The following is a 21,643-nucleotide window of genomic DNA, read 5'->3' as shown; positions in this document are numbered from 1 at the left end:
CCCCCAAATAGGGAACTAGGTTATGGTGGAAGAACACCACCAATAGAAAGTAAATACCAAAAAATTCCCTGTAAGGAGAGAGGAAGAGATAGAGAGAGAGAGACAAGGGGGATGGGGGTGGGGGACCAGGACTGCAACAGTGAATACACTCTAATATCTGCATTTATGGTAAGTGTACACAACTGTACTATGTTCTTCATGTTTCACTGATGCAGTCATCACATTTGGGTTAATTCCCAAATCTGAAAAAAAAAGTGGAGGCAGTCAAGAAGACTGGGGACTGGTTAGGATGCACTGCAAGACTGCGGTGGCAAAACCTGTCCGGATTTGGAGAAGATGGGCAAGTGGTAATGCTTGGTGAAGGTATGAAGAGAAGTCCATGTTGCAGCCTCCAGGATGTCACTGGTAGGGACCACTCTGAGAAAAACTGCAGAGGTGGAAGTTGTCCTGGTGGAATGTGTCCTGACCCCCTTTGAGGGCGGTTTCCCGTGCTGTTTGTAGTAGAAATGGATGCAGTGTGCAATCCATTTGGAGACTGTTTGTTTGGATATGGCCTTGCCTTCTGCCCCTGCTGCGAAGCTGACTAGCAATTGGTCAGTTTTTCTAAAAGATTTAGTCCTATCCATATAGAATCGGAGCTGTCTGTGCACATCTACAGAGTGCAGAATCCTTTCCCCCTTGTTTTGTGGGTTAGGGGAAAATGGTGGGCAAATGAATGGATTGGTTGAGAGCCACACTGGACACCACTTTAGGCATGAAGGATGGGTTAGGCCTGAGGGAAACCCTGTCAGCATGGAAAATGATGAAGGGCTCTACAGCCATGAGTGCTTGTGGCTCTGAAACTCTTCTAGCTGAAGTGATGGCCAGAAGCAAGGCCATTTTCCAAGAGAGGAATTTTAACTTTGCTGAAACTGCAGGTTCAAAGGGGGGGGTGAGCTTTTCCAACACAAAGTTAGGGTCCCAAGCTGGAGTAGGAGCTATTTTGAGTGGCCTTAAGTTGTTAGCCCCTCTTAGGAACTGTTTGATGAGAGGGTGTGAGAAGAGAGGTGGCTCTCTGCTGTAATGAGCAGAGATGGCAGAGGCATGAATTTTAATAGAAGAGAAGGATAGACTCCTGTGTAGTAGGTCTGCTAGGTAATCCAGGATGAGAGGTAGGGAGGGCTGTGCTGTTTCGGCTCCCTTAGCCTGGATCCAGGTGCAAAACCTTTTCCACTTGTCAGCATAGGATTTTCTAGTGCTGGGTCGTCTGGCCTCATGTATAACATCTAGGACTTGTTTGCTTAGGCTGGCAGCTTGAGGAGAGATCAGGGAATAAGCCAGGCTGCAGGTTGAGGGTCTGCAATTGGGGATTCATGAATTCTCCATTCTTCTGGGTCAGGAGTGTTGGGATCTGAGGTAGGTGCCATGGTGGCAGGGGTGACAGGCTGTGCAGCAGTTGGTACCAGTGCTGCAGTGGTCAGTCTGCGGCAATCAGGACTGCCCTTGACTTTTCCTCTCTTATTTTGAGCAGTACCCTTGAAATGAGTGGTAGTGGGAGAAATGCGTAGACCGAGAGGTTTACCCACTGGAAGGATAGAGCATCCACTTTCCAGGCCTTGCTGTGAGGTTCCCTGGTGCAGAATTTGCTGAGCTGATGATTGGAGTGGGAGGCAAAGAGATCCACCTTTGGGGTGCCCCATTTCTGGGTTACAAGGGTGAAGGTTCTGCAGTCTAACTGCCACTTGTGTGGGTTTAGCAGGTTTCTGCTTAAGGTGTCTGCCAGAGAGTTTAGGGAGCCTGGCAGGAATTGTGCTAGCAGGTGTAGTTGCATGGCTGAGGCAGTGTGCCAAAGGGTCATAGTGAGCCTGCAGAGAGGATAAGCGTGAGTCCCTCCCTGCTTGTTGCTATACCACACCACTGTGGTGTTGTCTGTATTGATCAGTAAAGGCCCCAGGGAGAGTAGGGGTCTGAAAGCTGTCAGGGCGTGCTGAACAGCTAGAATCTCTTTTTGGTTGATGTGCAAACTTCACGTTGCTTAAGACCGAGGTGGAAAGATTCACAGCCCCCATGCCAATGGACAATGCTGTCCAAGCTGCTGAAACCTATACAAAGGCACTCTATGATCATCTGTAGGAATGCATGAATCGTGCTCTCCCAAGTAAAACCAAGACTCACTTCTCCAAGAAAAGGAAACCAGTCTGGTGGACCCCTGCCATAAAAAGGCTCTACAATAGAAGGAGGAAACTAGTACAGATAACAGCAAAATCCCTAGAAGGAAAGACATCCCTGATCAGTATCAGCAAGAAACTACGATCCCTCATTAAATCATCCAAGGCTAGCTTCAAAAGAAAAATTGCCAAGGATTCCAAAGATAACCACAAAGTGTTCTTTAGCTATGTCAAGAACTTAAGTGGAAACTCTCAGATCTGCTCAGAGTTGGTGCAGAATGGCAAAAATACGCTGAACCGACTGATATTGCCAACATTTTGGCAGACCGGTTCAGTGCAAACTTCACACACCTCTCACCCCCTAAAGGGCCCATAACCATACCAGAAGAATGTAAGGCTCCGGCAATCACCGACACACAGGTTAAAACATCCCTATCCAAAGCCAAAAACACAGCCTCAATGGGACCGGACGGTGTCCCAGGCTGTGTCTTACAAGAGCTCCAAAATGAACTAACCCCTCACCTAATCACACTGTTCAAACTCAGCCTCTCTACAAGCTACGTACCCACAGAGTGGCACACAGCAACAGTTATCCCACTCCACAAAGGTGGCTCCACAAAGGACCCCAGGAACTATCGCCCTATAAGCCTGACTAGCCTGGTCTGCAAGGCTATGGAACGCATCATCATGGAACTCATTAACAGAGACATTGGGAACCTCCAAACTTTGGACCCCACCCAGTTTGGCTTTGTTAAGGGCAGATCATGCCTCCTAAACCTGGTGGACTTCTTTGAGACAGTTACCAAGGCATTAGATGAGGGTAAGGAGGTCCACACAGCCTACCAAGACCTAGCAAAGGCTTTCGACACCATTCTGGTTTTATAGACAAACTTACCAACCTGAACATTAACCCCTACATCACGAGATGGGTTGCAAATTAGCCCACAGACAGAACCCACACGGTGAGAGTTGCAGACTCTAGGTCCGACTCTAAACTGGTTAAAAGTGGCATCCCCCAGGGCTCAGTCCTAGGATCCCTCCTGTTTGGTACGTACTCCTCAGAGGTACAGGCAAGCACAGGAGGACTTTGGCTGACCAAGTTCGCAGACGACTGCAAACTAGGGGCCATAACTGATTCTCCGGCTGATACAGACACCCTCCAGAAGGGTCTCACTGAGACGGATACCTGGTGTCAAAATCATGGCCTCAAGCTGAATGCCAAAAAGTGCATTGTCATCCCCTTTGGAAAAAACAAAGTACCCACGAACTAACACATAGGTGGAAGTCCCCTAAATACAGAAAACGTAATAAGGGATCTAGGGACCCATGTAGATAGCAATCTCTCCTTTGACAATCATATTGCCAAGGTGGTTAGAAAATCCTTCTACGTGGCCCACCTAATCTCAAAAGGGTTCTTGTCCAGAACAAAGGAGGTTATTGTGCCTCTCTACTCATCACTTATTAGACCCATTATAGAATACAATGCCCCATTTGGGATGTACCTTAGAAGACACCTGCAACAGCTGGAAAGATCACAAAAGTACCTCACCAAGAGGATTACTGGCCTCAAACAGATGACCTATGCAGCCCGAGTAAAGAAACTCTAGCTGTACTCGGTTGCATATTGCTTACTCAGAGGTGATCTCTGCTTGACATACAAGGCCATGTCCAATCCAGAATTGATGGATATATCCTCCACCTAAAAAAAAAAAAAAAAATCCCTGAGAGCCACACGCTCTAGGGATATAAACCTTGCCACAACGATAAATAGGATGTGCTGGAGGGATAGATTCCTGACCCAGAGACTCCCCATGCTTTGGAACAAGATTCCAATATACATCAGGCAGAGCCCCTCACTAGCACTCAAAGAGAAACCTTGACAGGTGGATGGGAAACCAAATTTACCCCGGGGATCACTGCAGTGGCTCTGCTGGACAGAGGAGCAGGGAACTAATGGCTCTGCTGGTCAGAGGCATAGGGAACTAATCTAAGGGAGTGGCGAAAGCCAACACACTCTGGCTAGTCTTATAAATGCCCTTGGGCAGATAGCCTAGTACTTATCTATGAACCTATGTATTTGACTTGGGCTCCAATGGCCCTGAATTCACCTGCCGTCCAGGTGTGCACCCTAGGCATAGTCTGATCCGTCTGTGGAGAGGATCTGGGCAGCGTGGGGTTGTGAGAAGGGAAGTCCCTTGTGGTTGCATGCTGCTGCCCACCAAAGAAAATCTTTCCTTAGACAAGGTATCATTGGTATGACAGTCTCCAGGTCTTGAGAGTGCTGACACCAAAGGCTTTTTAGGTACCACTTTAGTTTCCTCATATGCAGTCTGGCATACAGAATGAGTAGAATGCATGAGGCCATGAACCCTAGAGCTTGCAGGATTTTCCTTGCGGATAACTGGGTTCTGGTGGCTAGTTGAGAGAAGTAGCCTGTCAGGTAGGCTTGTTTTTCTGGAGTAAGGAATGCCATCTGGGATACTGTGTCCAGGCTTGCTCCCAGGAATACAATTTTTTGTGTGGGCACTAGTTTTGATTTCTTTTCACTGATTGTATACTCCAGGGAGGTCAGTAGGTCCTTTACAAAGGTCAGGTGCTGTAACAGCTTTTCCTGACTGTCTGGCTGAATCAGGCAATTGTCCAAGTAGGGTTTCACCAAATGAAAAATCCTCGGGTGAAGGGGCAAAAGGAATGGATCCCTCTGCATCAGAATCCTCATAAGCAGAGAGGGGTTGCATGTCTTCATATTCAGAAGCATCAGAGTAATCTGACTCCTGTTCAGATAAAACTACTGAGGATACGTCTCTTTTCCTTTTGGAAGGGGTAGCATGGCTTCCTCTAATAAGCATAATAAGGTCTTCCGCCATTTTAAGCATTTGAGATTGAGGCAAGGAAGCAGGTGCCTGAGCTTGGGTCGTCGTTTTTTTGGGCGTAGTTCGTACCCTGGGCCTTACAAACTCGGTAGTTTTAGAAAGAACTGAAGACGCGAAAGAAGTCATTGGTTTGTGTCGAGTATCGGTAGTGCGAAGTACTTCCTTGGAAGTCGGTGCCTGCTCAGCTGCTCTGGACCCATCCAAGGTAGAGACATCCGCAGGATCCTTAGTTGAAGAAGAGTCCCGTGGCATACTGGACTCCAAAAGGATCTCAGTAGCAGCCTGTAAATCCACAGAAGTGGGCATCAGGGGCTGCGAAAGCGGCTCACTGAGGACCGGAGAACTGATGACTAGCTTAATGAAAGCGTCATAGGCAGTTTTGGACCTGTGCGGTCTGTCTCTGTCTTTATCCTTAAGTTTTTTCCGAAGATTGGTAGTCAGATGGCTTACCGAAGCCATATCAGAATTCGAGGACTGAGAGTGAAAATATCTAGCTACAATAACAGCCCGACGACATATAGTTCTGGCATTGAGCAAAGCACAAAAGTGACAGTGAGGACGTCGTGGTCTGGGCCTAAACAGGTGACGCAGTAAGAATGGAAGTCTCGGTGTGGTATTTGCTTTCCCACAGGAGAGACAATTGTTAACTTTTTCTGATATCGGTTAGAACATGAAAAAAGGATCCCCAACGGGGTACTTAGCTTTAGAAGACTTCAACTTCAATTCGGAAATGAAAACTCAGGTAGAGGCCGACCAACACTCGTGCAAACTTGTTCTGCTTCGGGCTCCTCGGCAAGAAAGACTGATGTAATGGCGCCGGCTGCCTGATTTTATACCACTGACGACCTGAAGTCAGTCCTGGAGTGACAGCAATCAATGCAGAAATACTAAGCCTCTGGTATTCGGGCTGACTGACGGCTACCCGTGGCAGGATAACCCCAAATGGGATGACTGCAACAGTGAAACACGAAAAACATCTACTACTGTGACTAAAATGACATCATGTTGAATCTGACAGAATCCTATAACTATGGGATGGGACCAATAATGGGACAGATGCACAGTGCAGTGTTCTGCATCCATATTCGTCTGAGATGAGAATCAGACACCGCATTGCATTTGTATACGTAAAACATGGGAAATAACTCAAAGTATTAAAAAGCACAGTCGTGTACACTTACCATAAATGTAGATATTTGAGCGTATTCACTGTAGCAGTTACAACTGATGGGATTTCCTGCCATGGAAACCCTTGGCTGGCCCGACTACCAGAGAATTTTCTCCTCCCCCCTGAGGTGGGCAGATGCCCTGACCAACATCAGGAAATCTGGGTATAAAGGGGGTCAGCAGGTGCCATAACCTCAGTGTTTTCTTGCCCCCAACAGACAGAAGCCCCTCTAACAGCTCCCTAAAGCCATAGAAACTCCAGAGCATGTACAGAAGATGAGGGAACAACCTGGAGGTAGACAGGAGAATATCCACCACAATCTCATGGGGCAAGACTGGAGGGGGGGGATACTGAAACAGTGAATAAACTCAAACATTTACATTTACGCTAAGTGTACACAACTGTACTATGTTCTCTGTGTTTCACTGTTGCAGTCATAATTGATGAAAGTGCTCCCAAAGCTGAAAGGAGGGTACATTGTAAAAATTTATGGGGGGGAAAGGATGACAGTGGCAAACCTCTCTCTGGACTTGAAGATTGGAAGGTTATACTGTTTGGTAAAGATAACCACAAAGGACCAGGCAGCAGCTTCCATGATGTCCTTCGTGGAAACCCATTTGAGAAAGAATGTAGATGCAGCAGTAGCCCTAGTGGAATGTGACCTCACAAGGTCTGGAGGCTTCTTTCCATGATGGTTGTAGCAAAATAATACACAGTGTGAGATCCATTTGGAGATGGTTGCCACTCGTCTGGTCAGGATAAAACAAACGAACATTCATGGGTTCTGTTCAAGCAGTTTTTATTACACATGAACACATCAGGAATGAGGCTTTGTAACTTAGCTAAACTTGCAAACAGACTGACTGCCACACTCATACATGTTAACACACTGCTGTCTCCCCTCAGAGCTATAGGCAAAGGCCACAAAAAGCAGGTCAGACTTCCCGACATTCTTTGTTCTGCCTAAGTAGTAATGCAATTGCCTATGCACATCCAATGTGTGGAGGATTCTTTCACCCGTTTTGAGGGTTAGGAAAAAAGGTAGGGAAGTGGATGCCTGCTTTGAAGAGATCTCTATAACCACTTTAGGCATAAAGGACGTGTTAGTCTTAAGAAATACTCTGTCAGGGTGGAAGGTGACTTATTTTATTTTATTCATTTAACATTTATTTACCAGGAAAGTCCGACTGCGACAGAACCCATTTTCACTAGAGGCCCGGGGAGAAATGCTCCAGTCGTAGGTTATTGCAATATGGGAGGAAACTGGAGCACCCAAAGGAAACTCACACGAATGCAGGAAGGACAAGCAGACTCTGCACAGAAGGCACTCCAGTCAAGAATCTAACCAGAGAACCTCTTGCTGAGAGACAACAACGCTAACTGCTGCACCAGTGCATCGCCCAATATGATGACAGGTTCTGCACACATTTATTTATTTTACATTTGTTGACCGGGATTGTCCGACTGAGCTGAAGAGCCCTTTTTCAGCAGAGGCCAGGGGAGAAAAGCTCCAACATATTATACAATTTTCATTATAAATTAGCATTAAACAGCAATGTTACAGGATTATTACACGGTATTAAGTAGCAATACAATGTTATACAGTGTCAATAATCAGGAGTATAGCATAACTATTTCAAGATGTATAAAAAGAAATATATCATTAAGATGAGTATAGTTTTTGGGGTAAGTGGTTACAAACCCAGTTTTATCATGATGTAGTTGCATGAAGGCAAGACAGTTACAATAGGATATTTCTCTGAGGCAATTTGCTTAATAGATTTTAGAAGACAGTAGAAAGAGTAGTCAAGGAAGATTACAGAGAGCTAGTGAGAAGAGTGAGTTAATGGCAGAAAGTAGATTAAGGTATGAGAAGTAGGGGATGTTAAGGAGGGAGAGTGCAGTGGCAGGACCAGTGACTTTTAAAGTGCTCTTTGGTGGCTGTCCTAAATTGTTTAGGATGTGTAAGGGTGCTGACTTCTAGTGGGAGCCTATTCCAGGCAATAGTGGGGTGATAGCTGTACATGTTGCGCCCAAAGTTAGACTTGGGTTTGTAGATTTGTATTAGGTCTTGGTTAGAGCTTCGGAGAGGTCTGGAGGGAGAATAATGGGAGATGAGAGGGGATAGTGCTGGGCAGTAGGAAGACTGGTACAGGACAGAATGAATGATCTGGACCTGAGAGAGAAGAAGCTGGTGGGGTAATTCAAGCTAGTTTAGGTGTTTTAGAGAGAGACAGTGATGGGATTTGTAGGTTTGTTGGACAGCAAATCTAGCTATCTTGTTGTAGGTAGATTCGAGCTTGGTCAGGAGTGCTGAGCTAAGATTTGTGAGAATTTGAGAATTGTACATTAGACTGGCTAGAAGATAGGTAAGAAAGGGAGTAACCTTGGCTTCAGAGGTAAGGAATTTCTTGTTACTGTAAAGAAGCCCTAGTTTTGAATGTGTCTTTTTGATACAGTTATTAACATACAAGTAAAATTTAAGCTGATCGTCGATGGTTACGCCTAAGAGCTTAGTACTGGATTCTACCCGAATGGGAGATTTATTAAGGAACTGTATGGAGAAGGAGGATTTAATATTTATGAACTTTTTAGGTAGGAAGAGTAACAGCTTTGTTTTTTAGGGTTAAGGATGAGCTGATTACTGGGACAGCCATGTTTCAACTAAGTTAAAAGTTGCCTGAGTAGCTGAGAAGAGCTTAGAGGGAGAGTTGGCTGTGGTGATGACTGTTGAGTCATCTGCGTATTGCTCTAAAGATGACTGAGGACAGGAGGTACAGAGCTGATTAGTAAAGATATTAAAAAGTAAAGGCCCTAGGATAGACCCTTGAGGTACACCCACTTTGACAGGGAGAGGAGGGGAGAGTGCAGAGTGCCATCTCACTGATTGAGATCTATCAGTGAGGTAGCTGGAGGACCATGCAACACTATCAGATAAGTTGAGGTTATGCAGTTTGTGCAGCAGAAGAGAGTGTGAGACAGTGCTGAAAGCTTTTGAGAGGTCCAAGAATAGGCAAGAAATAAGTTTATGGTCATCCATGGCTATTGAGAGTGTGTTTAGGAAGGATAATAGAGCTGTAGTGGTGCTATGTTTGGGTCTGAAGCCGTGTTGAGTGGGTGTAAGCAGATTTTCCTGTATTAGATACTGCATAACTTGTTTATGAATACATTTTTCTAGTACTTTAGAGAGAGGGGAGAGGATAGCGATAGGTCTAAAGTTGGAGATATCAGAGGAGTTACCATTGTTTCCAGATGGAAGGGCCTTTAGATTCATGGGTAGGTACTAGGCTATCGGCCCTGGGGCCTATACAAGCCCAGCCAAAAAGGTACCTTGGCTTTTGCCACCCAAGAAAATTATTTTCCTGTGCCACTGTCGAGCAGAGCCACAGTGGTGATCCCCGGGGTGAATTTCCTATTTCCCATCCAATCATCAAGATTCTTCTTGAAGAGTGCTATTGAGGAGCTTTGTTTGATATAGATAGGTAGTTTATTCCAGAGTATGGGAAGTCTCTGGGACAGGAATCTATCCTTACGGCATGTTTTGTTTATTGTGGTGACAAGGTTTAGGTCCCTAGAGCATTTATTGTGGAGACAAGGTTTAGATCAGAGATAGCGTGATTAATTAGGATAGATACAGGGAGAGCAAGAGAATCAGCTGCTAGTGGAAGAAAAGTGGAAGGAATATTGTCAGCTGATGCTGAGCATGGTTTTAATTTAGAGAGTAGAGTTTTGATGTAGCTAGTAGGTATGAGTTTGAGGGAGAAGGTATTTGAGGAGATAGTATTAGCAGTAGGTTCAGAAAAGTTGGAGATGTTAGTAGTAGTACAGGAGTTTGGGTTAGGGTTCAGTAGCTTAGACATTGAATCGATAAAATAGGTATTGAAGATAGTGGCAGTTTCTTCAGATGTCTTGTCTGGGCATGGATTGGGGGGGGCTAAGATTACTGGGATGTAATATTTGGTTAATAGAGTTCCAGAATTTTTTAGGATTAGATTTTAGGGCTATGGGAGGTTTGTTATAGAAGTCCTTTTTATCTTTATGTGTTTTTTGTCAGATTTCTGAGTTCTTTATATTTTTGTAAGTCTGCACAGAGCTTAGTTTGTGACCATTTTTTCCACAGATTGTCTCTAGTTATCATAAGGGTACGAATGGCTTTTGAAAGCCACGGAGATATGGTGGACTTAATTCGGACTTTGCAAGGGGGAGCAAGTGAGTCTAAGATGCTAAGGAAGGTGGAGTTGAAAGCTAAGACTGCTTCTTCTAGTGGGAGTTGGGTAAGGAATTTCCAGTTTACTTTAGAGAGGAGGGCATTAAAGGTTTCCAGATGGAAGTTAGAGAGTTTACGACAAGTGATAAATTTAGGAGGTTTTGAGAAGTGGGGAGTGAACCTAAGCACTTTTATAGGGCAGTGATCACTCAGGTTGTTAGGTAGGGTTTCAGGGTTATGATATTTGGAAGGATTAGATAGAAGTACCCAGTCAATAAGAGTACTAGATGGGTGAGAGTTGTTTGTATGGGTAGGTTGGGAGATTAGCTGTGTAAAGCCATATAAATTAATGAGTATTAGAGTTTGGATTACTCAAGAGTTAACCAGTTAATGTTGACATCCCCGAGGAGGATAGTTTCATTGGGGATGTGTTGAGAAAAGTATGAAAGAATATTTTCGAGCAGAGGAATGTTGTCTCCTGGAGGAATATAGATGGCTGCTACTATGACAGTGGAGTAGTCATTTATTTTAAGGTTAGCTGTAAGTAGTTCAGCAGGAGAAAAGGATGGGATAGGTTTCATAATACTTGTAATGATGAGGTGGTTGGAGGAGAGGATGGCAAAGCCACCCCCTTTTTTGTTTTGGCAATCTATGAGGGGTATATTATAACCAGGGGGGAGAATGTCTTTATCAGAGGTTTAGGGTTTAAGCCAAGTCTCTTTTATGATGATGGCATCAGAGGTGTGGAAGGCTATCCAGGCATGTATTTCACTAACTTTGTTTAGAATACTATGGGCATTCATAGAGTAAAAGGAAATATGTTTGTTTGGAGAGGATGAGTTTATTAAGCTGGGAAAGGTAGAGTTATGCATGGTGGGGTGATGGATGGGCCCAAGATTTGGATGCATGTCTCCTGACAGAAGTAGGGCTACATGAAGTTGGTAAAGTTTGAAATTAAATGGGTTGTAAGTCAAGTACTTAATCTTGGTTTTAGATGCTAGAGAGTGAGGGGGAGGAAGTTTGATTTTAGGCAGAAGGATGTTCATGGAAAAGATAGAGGAGGAGATTGTAATAGAGTACTGCAGAGATGAGAAACAGTATGGGGATTAGTGGGATCTCTATGGACAGGTGGTAATGGAATAGTACATGATGTAAGAATGAGAAGGAGAAGTAATGGAGGCAAGAGGAAAATGGAGAGGGTTGCAAAAGCCATGACCTAAGGTGGGGAAGTAGGATTGGGATGGAGTGAGGAGTGGATAAGAGACTAGGAAAAGTAAGTTGTTGGACCTGTTAAGAGTGTTGAAGTAAAATTTACGTGAAACAACCTGTAGGGGGAGTAGGATATATATAGAAAGGAGGAGGATTTGCAGCAGACTAAACTATGAAGTGATAAGTAGGGAAGGGTAAGGTGTTTAGAATGTTATAGCAGACAGGAAGGGGTGGAGTTAGGGGAGGAAGGAATTAGGTGGTTAGGTATAAAGAAAATTATATGGGGTGGGTGGGAATGGGGGTGGGAGAGGAGTGAACGGAGCGGGATTGGCCAGGGCCAACACATAAGGGGGTAGAGCTCTAAAACCCTTCTAGCTAAAGTAATGGCTAGCAGGAAAGGCTGTCTTCCAGGTCAGGAATTTGATATCTGCAGAGGCAACTGGTTTGAAAAGTGGAAGGGCAAGTTTCTCCAGAATGAAATTTAGATCCTACAGAGGAACAGGAGCTTTCATTGCGGGTCTAATGTGGATAACCTCTCTCAGGACCTGTTTCATGACAGGATGGGAAAAGACAGGGGAATAAGCAGACAGATGAGCTAAAAAGTACAGTTTTGTACCTACCATAAATGTAGATGTTCGAGTGCTAATACAGCTGCAGTCATAACAGATGGGTTTTCCTGCCATCAGGCGGGTCCTCGGTTGGCCGAATTCCAAAGTCTAGGTCCGGAGTCGATTGTCGTCGCCTCTTCCCTGACGTCAGTGCGACAGGGGTATAAAAGAACCAGCCGACGCCATTTTCTTCAGTTTTTCTTGCCCCAGATGTCAGGTGCCCCCAGAAGGAAGGCAAAACATAAATTTATGTAATAATGCAATGCAATATAATCAAAAAAACAGTAGTTGCAAGCAAATACACCATAAAAGAATACCCCAATGAGGTTGTATGAGGAGGTGTTAGCCATTAGGCCTGTCCCAAGAGGAGAAGGAGGGAGGGAAACCTGGACTGCAGCTGTATTAGCACTCGAACATCTACATTTATGGTAGGTACAAAACTGTACTATGTTCATTGTGCATACAGCTGCAGTCATAACAGATGGGTAGAATCCCAAAGCTAAAAAAGGGGTGGTAGGCACTAAGTGGAACTAGGAGGAGCCAGGATGCCCTGCAAGACTGCAGTGGCAAAGCCCGCTCTAGATTTGGAGTATAATGGTAGGTGATAGTGCCTGGTGAAAGTATGTACAGAACTCCAAGTGGCTGCTTCCAAAATGTCTTTGGTAGGAACCCCCCCTGAGGAAAGCTGCAGAGGTAGCTGTGGCCCTTGTGGAGTGAGATCTGATGCCTGTAGGTACAGTTTTACCATGAAAAGAGTAACAAAAGTGTATGCAGTGGGCTATCCATTTTGAGATTGTCTGTTTGGAAATAGGCTTCCCTCGAGCACCTGTAGCATAGGACACAAAGAGTTGCTCTGATTTTCTGAAAGGCTTTGTTCTGTCCAAATAATAACGGAGCTGTCTGTGAATGTCCAAGGAATGTAGTAGTCTCTCCCCTTTGTTTTGTGGATTAGGGTAAAAGGTAGGTAAGTGGATAGCCTGATTCAAGGCTACCCTGGATACTACCTTTGGCATAAAGGAAGGATTGGTTCGTAAGAAAACTCTGTCCTGATGGAAAATGATGAAAGGCTGCACAGCCATGAGGGCTTGTAGTTCTGAAACCCTGCATGCTGAGGTGATAGCCAGAAGGAAGGGTGTTTTCCATGACAAATATTGCAGTTCTGTTGAAGCAACTGGCTCAAAAGGAGGCAGGGTCAGTTTTTCTAGAATGAAATTGAGGTCACAAGCAGGTACTGGTTGCTTCCTTGGGGGTTTTATATTCTTAGCCCCTCTGAGGAACTGTCTTAAGAGAGGATGAGAGAATAAAGAAGGATCAGTGTTGTATTCTGCAGAAATGGCTGAGGCATGGATTTTGATGGAGGAGAATGAAAGTCCACTGCTTAGCATCTCAGCTAGGTACTGTAATATTTGAGGTAAATTCAGTATTCCAGGATTCTGACCCTTTTTCTGATTCAAGGCACAAAACCGTTTCCATTTTGCGGAGTAGGCTTTTCTAGTAGAAGGCCTTCTGGCCTCCAAAATGACATCCTGCACCTCCTTGGAGAGTAGGGTCTGTTGTGAATTTAAGGAATCCTCCATGCGGCTAGATTGAGTGTTTTCAGCTGACTGTGAAGAGTTTTGAAGTTGTGCTGAGTCAGTAGAAGAGGCATTAGAGGCAGGATCCATGGTGGGGAATGCGTCAGGCTCCTCAAGAGTGGGTACCAGTGTTGTCTTGGCCAGTCTAGAGCAATGAGAATCATCTTTGGTCTGTCTGCTCTGGCTTTTAATAGAACTTTGGGCAGCAGAGGAAGAGGTGGAAAGGCATAAACTGTCATTGTTGTCCAACTGAAAGAGAGTGCATCCACTTTCCAGGCCTGTGGATGAAAGGTCCTTGAGCAGAATTTTGTCAATTGGTAATTTCTGTGGGTGGCAAATAGATCTATGTCTGGCCTTCCCCATGCTTGAATTATCTTTGTAAAAACTTGAGGATGCAACTTCCATTCGTGTGGATCTGTCATATTTCTGCTCAGGTTGTCTGCCAGCATGTTTTCCTTGCCTGGCAGGAACTGTGCTTGAAGTTGGATTTGTAATTCCAGAGCCATGTTCCAAAGAGACATGGCTAGCCTGCATAGGGGATATGAATGGGTTCCTCCCTGTTTGTTTATGTACCACATCACTGTGGTGTTGTCTGTCCTTATCAATAGCTGGCCTGGATGCAGTAGGTCTTTGAAAGCCATAATAGCATTTATTACTGCTAGCATTTCCTTTTGATTGATGTGTAGGTGCTTTTCTTTTTGTAACCATTTGCCCTGAATGCACCGATCTGTCATGTGCGCCCCCCAGGTGTAGTCCGAGGCGTCTGTTGTGATGACTTGATTTGCTTGAGGCTTGCAGAATGGGAGACCTATGTTTCTTTGGCATGCTTGAGCCCACCACAGAAATTCCTTTTGAAGACATGGAATCAGTGGTATAATTGTTTCCAAACTGTGGCTGTGTTGAGACCATAAGTTTTTTAGGTACCATTGAAGTTTCCTCATATGCAGCTTTGCACATGGGATTAGCAGGATGCAAGATGCCATGAATCCCAGAGCCTGCAGGATTTTCCTTGCAGTCAGCCTGGTGAAGGTTGCCAGTTTTCTGAAGTATTGAGTTAGTTGCCCTTGTTTCTCTGGCGTTAGGTAGACCATCTGGGTGTTTGTATTCAAGCTGGCACCCAGGGAAATTATTGTTTGAGAGGGTATTAGTCTTGATTTCTTTTTGTTGACTGTGTATCCCAGAGAATTCAACAACATTATTACAAATGCCAGGTGTTTCAGAAGTATGTGTTTGCTGTCCGCTTGGACAATCTGGGGCTATTAGAATGGCCTTCGGCCTGCTTTCCTTTACCTTTTGTTTCTGGGTAGCAAGGGTACTGGGGGAACTCAGAGAGGACTATGCCTGTCCAAGGGAAAGAGAAGGCATCTGTCTTCCAGGCTGACCTTGTTTTGGTGCTGTAACAAAGTGAATTCTTTCTTTGGTGGCAAAAAGGTCTATTTCTGGCACACTCCTTTCTTTGGCTATGATGAGAAAAACTTCCTGATGTAGCCACCAAGTGTCAGGGTCTGACAGGCTCCTGCTTAGGTGATCCGTCAAGTAGGTTGGTTTCTCCTGGTAGAGGTACTGTGCCTTGAGGTGCTGACTTAGGAAATATACAGCTTCTCAGAGGTCCATGGCTAGGCCACAAAGAAGGCAAGAGTGAGTCCTCCCTGCTTATTTACGCACCACATAACCGTGGTGTTGTCTTTCTTCACTAGCAGTGCTCCAGGTTTCCATTGATCTTTGAAGGCAATCGGACCTTTTTGGACTGAAATCAGTTTTTTTAGCTTGATGTGCTTTTACATGAACAAAGCTCCAGCTGCCTTGAGTTTGTAAGTTGCTGTTTTGGCCTCCCCAGGCAGTCTCAGAAGCATCAGTGGTCAGAGTTTGGTCTTGGGGAATGAAACTGAAGGGAAGCCCCAGGTTGAGGAAGCATGCTCGGGTCCACCAGGCAAACTCCTTCCTGAGACAAGAGAAACTCTACCTTGCTTTTGAGGGACTGAGAATGTTTACACCACACATTTCTAAGGTACCACTGCAGCTTCCTCATATATATTCTGGTCAGAGGGATCAGGAGGATGCAAGAGGCTATGTAACCCAAGGCTCTGAGGAACTCTCTGGCTGTGAGGTAGCTCCTGAGAAGGAGCTTTTGGAAGTACAGTGCTAGAAAGGTAACATTGTTTGGAGGAAGGAAGGCTTTCTGACATTAGGAGTCCAGTAAAGCCCCCAGAAACACAATCTTGACTGTGGGGATGCTTTGGGACTTTGGGGTATTGATGGTGAAGCACAGTAAAGTCAGAACCTCTTTAGTGTAAAGTAGATCTGCTTTGAGTTTTTCTAAATCTGTTGCCTGATTGAGGCAGTCATCTATGTAGGAGTACATTTAAATACCCTTTGACCTGCAAAAGGCTATCTCTGGGAACAGGTATTTTGTGAAAAACCTGGAAGGAGTAGACAAGCCAAAGGACAGAGCATAGAACTGACAGTGCTTCAAACCTGCTCTGAAACGTAAGAACCTTCTGAGAGATTTTTCTGTGGGGATGTGGTGGTATGTGTCCTTTAGATCTAAGGTTATCATGTAAGCGCTAGGTGAGAGAATAAGCAGCAATTTTTGAAGGGTTAACATTTTGAACTGTGGTACCTGCAAAAATCTGTTGAGCCTTGACAGGTATAGAATTGGCCTCCAGGTACCCTCCTTCTTGGGGACTAGGAAAAGCCTTGAGTAAAATCCTTTTCTTTGTAATGTGATTGGTACTGGTTTGACAGAACTTTTGGTGCACAGGAGCTGTGTTTGATTTACGGCCTCTGTTTGTTGCTTTGGTGGAATATCTGGGAAACCTGACCGAATTAGAGGCTGTTTAAAGTGGAGTTTTTAACTTCTTTAAAATACCAACTGAAACCTGGTTATGACAGTCTAAGTAGGAGGAAAGCTATTCTCCTAGCCAGTGAGGGGGAGGGAAAGCGGAAAAGAGTCAGGATTTATCAGTGGTGGGTCCCTGTTGGTGGTATCCCAGAGGCCTACATGAATCTGCTTGCTCTGTCTGGGATGCTGGTGCTGCCTTTGACTCCTTTCCCTATGAGGTCTCCTATGTCCAAGGCGTACACTGGGGGGCTGGAAAAGACCACTGCTTGGTAGGGTATCTGTGACTGAATCAAGGAGGCTGAACCAAAAGGAAGTCCTTCACCGTATGCATGGACTTGGCCTTATTCTCCATCTTCTAAAGTACAGCTATAGCCTTGGGGCTAAAAAGGAAATTTAAATGCCCTTCAGGAAGGGATTGTTTCCTCAGCCAGGCATCTTTTAATCACAGATCCTGCAGCTGCTGCCCTACTGGAAACTTCCAGAACATGACAGGCACAGTACAAGGACTGCTTGGCTACTTGAGAGCAAGAACTGCACAAGTCCAGCAGCTCCTTGGAGAGGGCCTTATTTTCAATCCCCACCAGTTTCTGCTTCATCTGATCTAAAATGGTTTCTTGATACTTCACCATATGAAACTGGCAATTCAAAGCTCTCATCACCAGGGTAGCAGAGGTGTAGACTTTCTTTCTGAACCTGTCCAAGGCTCTGCTTGGCAGCTGGCAGTAGATTTTTTGGAAGTACTTGCTTTAGCTCCCTTAAGACCCTATGTCACCACTTCATGGTCTGTTACAGGCATCTTGAAAAGGTGTCTGCGGGATTTCGGAAACCTGTAAAATCTGTCAGGTTTCCGAGGGGCAGGGGACAGGGAATCTGGCTCTAAAGAAGAATCCAGCAATACATTGTCCACCACCTCTAAGATTGGAAGAATGGCAAGAGGTTTATGCTCAGGGAGTTTTAGAAATTCCCTAACCCTCTTCTTGGATTGCTGCTTTTCCTGTGCTTTCCATTTATAGTGTTCCTTTAGGATATTTAGGGTCTCTCTAAAAGAAATGTCCTCGGAGAAAGAGACTAGGGCAAGGTTCTCATCAAAATCTGAATTCCCATAAGAAACAATTGATAAACCTTCCTCAAAGGTGAATTCATTATCAGCCTCAGAATCAAAAGAATCAGAAGACTCCTGGGGGACACATCCCTTTTCCTTTCAGGGGCAGAACTTGGGCGAGTAAGGAGTCTGGATCTGACTATGGTGATCAAATCCTCAGTCAGCCTAACTAGGTCTTGCTGGCAGGCCTGAGTTTGTGAGTGGGAGCCTACAGGCCTTGTCTGGGGCAAGCTGGATGCAGTCTTATGTGAAGCTTTAGGCTTAGGCCTGAGCGTGACTTCCAATCAAAGGCCAGGATGTGGGTGGACAGCCGATTCCAGAGGACAATGAACTGATCTCCTGATGCAAGAAACTCCAGACACCTCTTCGTCAGTTAGAGAGGTCATCAGAATCCAGAACCTGTGAAGTAGCTCTGAACCCAACCGACGAGCAAGCCCTTTCAGTTTATGCTGAAATAGAGGGACCTGAAGGCATGTTGGACTCTGAATGGGTCTCGATAGAGGCCTGTGCCCAACCTCAGTCATCAGAGAGGATTGCAAAAGTGTCTCACCTTCTTCAATGATCACAAGTCTAGATGGACTGGTAGATGGTGAAGAAGCATCGCCTGGTACCCTAAGTCTTGGGGGCTTTTCCTTCTTATGCCTAGAGAGATCAACCTCAGCCCCTCCAGTGGGAGACACAGTACACAAAGGCTCTGGCAATTCGCTAAAATGTCAGCCCTATGCTTGATAATTCTACTGTTAAAATGAGCACGGAACCTACATGTATGTTGTATTCTGGGCCCAAACAAGTTACATAAAAGGACTGAAAGTCCTGGTGTGGTATCTGCTTGCAACGGCAGAAACAGTTATTAATTTTCTCTGATATTAGTCAAGAAACATATGAAAAGCTCGCTAATGGGGTACTTTGCTTTAGACGTCTGCTTTCACTGGTGCAGAACGACCAATGCAATGACTAGCACTCTGCTCCGGGCTCTGACGGCAAGAAAGAACTGAGGTTATGGCGCAAGCTGACTCTCTTTATAACCAGACATCTTGAAGATGGTTAGGACATCTGCCCACCTTACGAGAAGAAGAAAATTCTCTGGTAGTCAGTCTGGCCCAGGGCTCCCACATCAGGAAATCCCGTCAGTTATGACTGCAACAGTGAAATACGAAGAACATTACATGCTTTTCTTTGTTCTTATTTTAGCCTTTCAGTTGGTTCCTCGATGTAGAGGGATAAACAGCTGACTACAGGCCAGTCAAATCAGCAGTACTGCTTTGGCTGTGCATAAATCTGGGCCATGGGGCAGCTTAACGGGTCGCTATAACGCCAGTTGATGACGGTCTGGGTGATAGCTTCGGCAAGATCAGCTCCCATCTCTAAAGTGCAGATACAAATAGAAAATCAATAGCAAGGATGCAGTGGCAGGTGTGAGAGAAATAAACAGTCTGTAAAGTCATATAGAAGCACTTCTCTCACAACGATTGTCAGATGACTGCAAGTTACAGCTGAAGTTTATTTTTAAGTGTCAAGAAAAAATTCCTCATTTCCATGCAAGTATGAGAAAGGGTGTAAGAATGTAATATAAAACAGGGAAATAAAGATGTTTTGGTAGATAGTTTTTAAGTATACTAAACTACTTCAAACCAACCCTGCATTACACAACAGTGTGGAAGGAAGCAACTCCCCAAAACAGTGCAAAGCAGTCTTGAGCGATCACTTGTTTGTTCTAACATGAACAAGCAAAGGATTTCTGTGATACTGAGTCTCAGGGACATAGGAGGAAATCCGTCACTTCACATCCAAGTATAGAGGTACAACAGTCAGATTGTGTGGATAGGTCCAAGTATAGAGGTACAACAGTCACATTGTGTGGACAGGTCCAAGTATATAGGTACAACAGTCAGACTGTGTGGACAGGTCCAAGTATAGAGGTACAACAGTCAGATTGTGTGGACAGGTCCAAGTATAGAGGTACAACAGTCAGATTGTGTGGACAGGTCCAAGTATAGAGGTACAACAGTCAGATTGTGTGGGCAGGTCCAAGTATAGAGGTACAACAGTCAGATTGTGTGGATAGGTCCAAGTACTTAATAGGTTCCTGAATACTAGAAAACCCCCACTGATTTTTGCAAGTTAGGAAATGTGTTGGCTTACCTTTTTTCGTTATTTATTTATTTTATTTATAACTCCACACTGCACTTCTACTGCCTTTTCCTAACAGATGATAGTATTTAGATAGTCTAGGTAGTGTAAAACTTTGTAGTCAGATTGTGTGGATAGGTAGTGTTACAAGTTCTCCCCGGCCTCTGCTGAAAATGGAAATATATCCAGTCAGACTAGCCGGCTAAAAATAAATAAGTATAGAGGTACAACAGTCACATTGTGTGGACAGGTCCAAGTATATAGGTACAACAGTCAGATTGTGTGGATAGGTCCAAGTATAGAGGTACAACAGTCAGATTGTGTGGAGAGGTCCAAGTATAGAGGTACAACAGTCAGATTGTGTGGATATTTTTTAGAACAAATTACTAAAAAGTTGAAAATTAGTATGAAAATACCTTTGTGCATTTTATAGAATATTAGCATGACTGGTTCCTTGACTTCAAGGAAACAAATGTGCTGACATTTTTGTTTTATCAGTTGACTGGTGTATACTTCTACAAACAAAATCTGTTTTTACCATTTCAACCAAACAATAACTACAGAAACAGCATTGTCCATCTGGTTGGTGACATCATTACCTACCCACACCATGTGGTGAACTGTATACACATCACTGTCGCCCATGTAAACACGGATTGCACGCAAGGTGAAGCCATACTTCTTTCCAGAGCTCTGAATGATGATTGGTGGTCTAAGACTGGTGACATTAAATGAATCACGGCTGGGGGAAGAGTCTCGCGATGAAGGGTTGGAAGACAAAGAACGTGGTGATATTGGACTGACAAGTGGCCCACTCCCATAATCATCTACAAACCAAAAAAAGAAACAAACAAACTTAGGCTGGCATGGACAGCTGCAATAAGGCAAGATCTTTTTTTTTAATGGTACAATCTTTTCACATTCACGGTGACTCACAATGTGCAATGAACAGATACATAAAATAATTTGAGATAATTAGTACTCTTTTCAGTCTCCAAGGCAACCAACTACACTGCTCAATAATGCTGAATTTTGTACAGATATGAATGTTTCATTCCTGTTGTTAGATTTAGAACTGATGTATCAGGCATAATTCCATGTGGAATATATTTCTGTATTTTTCAGTCTTTTTCTACTTCAGTTAAAGTACTTAATATTATACTGCACATCTAAAATGCAAACAAAAGGTGTATCTTGCAATATGGTAGAATTAAGTGATTCATTTTTCATAAGGAGAACAATGTCCAAATATCAAAATGAGGGCTAGCTACTAAAATTAGGCACGCTGTGAGAAAATAATTCCACATACAGCCCCCGCAGCCTACGCACAATATAATGACTTCTGTTATTTATAGAAAAATAATTAAATAATTTATTTAGTTAAGCCTCGGCAACATGGTGAGCTCAGTGAAACAATACAAGACCCATTTTAAGGATGAAGAGAGTACCTGTACATAATAAATTTAAAGAAATACACAACTGCTGATATGTATTTTTAAATTTATAACGAACCAATTCCAACCTGAAAACTAAAATAAGAAATGTCATACAAAAACATTAGAGAAACGCAGAACAGGAAAAGGCATAAGAAAGTCAATGGGAGAGTTTTAGGATGCAGAAGAAATAACAAATGCCATCAGTGAATGAAAGGTGTTCCACAGAAGGCACAGAACCACAAAGGAAAAGGCATAAGAAAGTCAATTGGAGAGTTTTAGGATGCAGCAGAAATGACAAATGCCATCAGTTAATGAAAGGTGATGCAGAGAAGGCACAGAACCACAAA

General features: G+C 44.2%; 1 protein-coding gene across 2 annotated transcripts in view; it reads right to left on the bottom strand.

The window, feature by feature from the left end:
- The window catches only part of MAST3 (microtubule associated serine/threonine kinase 3), a 1,680,970-nt gene that overhangs the window by 235,315 nt on the left and 1,424,012 nt on the right, over positions 1–21,643 (bottom strand). For both annotated transcript variants that reach the window (XM_044090757.1, XM_044090758.1), the window contains one exon: positions 20,464–20,687. In XM_044090757.1, coding sequence (XP_043946692.1) covers positions 20,464–20,687 — 224 coding nt within the window. The remainder of the gene's footprint in view (positions 1–20,463; positions 20,688–21,643) is intronic.

The sequence above is a fragment of the Protopterus annectens genome, chromosome 13.part0 (assembly GCF_019279795.1).
Source record: "Protopterus annectens isolate FY-2018-M chromosome 13.part0, PAN1.0, whole genome shotgun sequence".
Classification (NCBI taxonomy): Eukaryota; Metazoa; Chordata; order Ceratodontiformes; family Protopteridae; genus Protopterus; species Protopterus annectens.
Note: the sequence above shows the minus strand (reverse complement) of the source record. Positions and strands in the feature narration are given on the sequence as shown.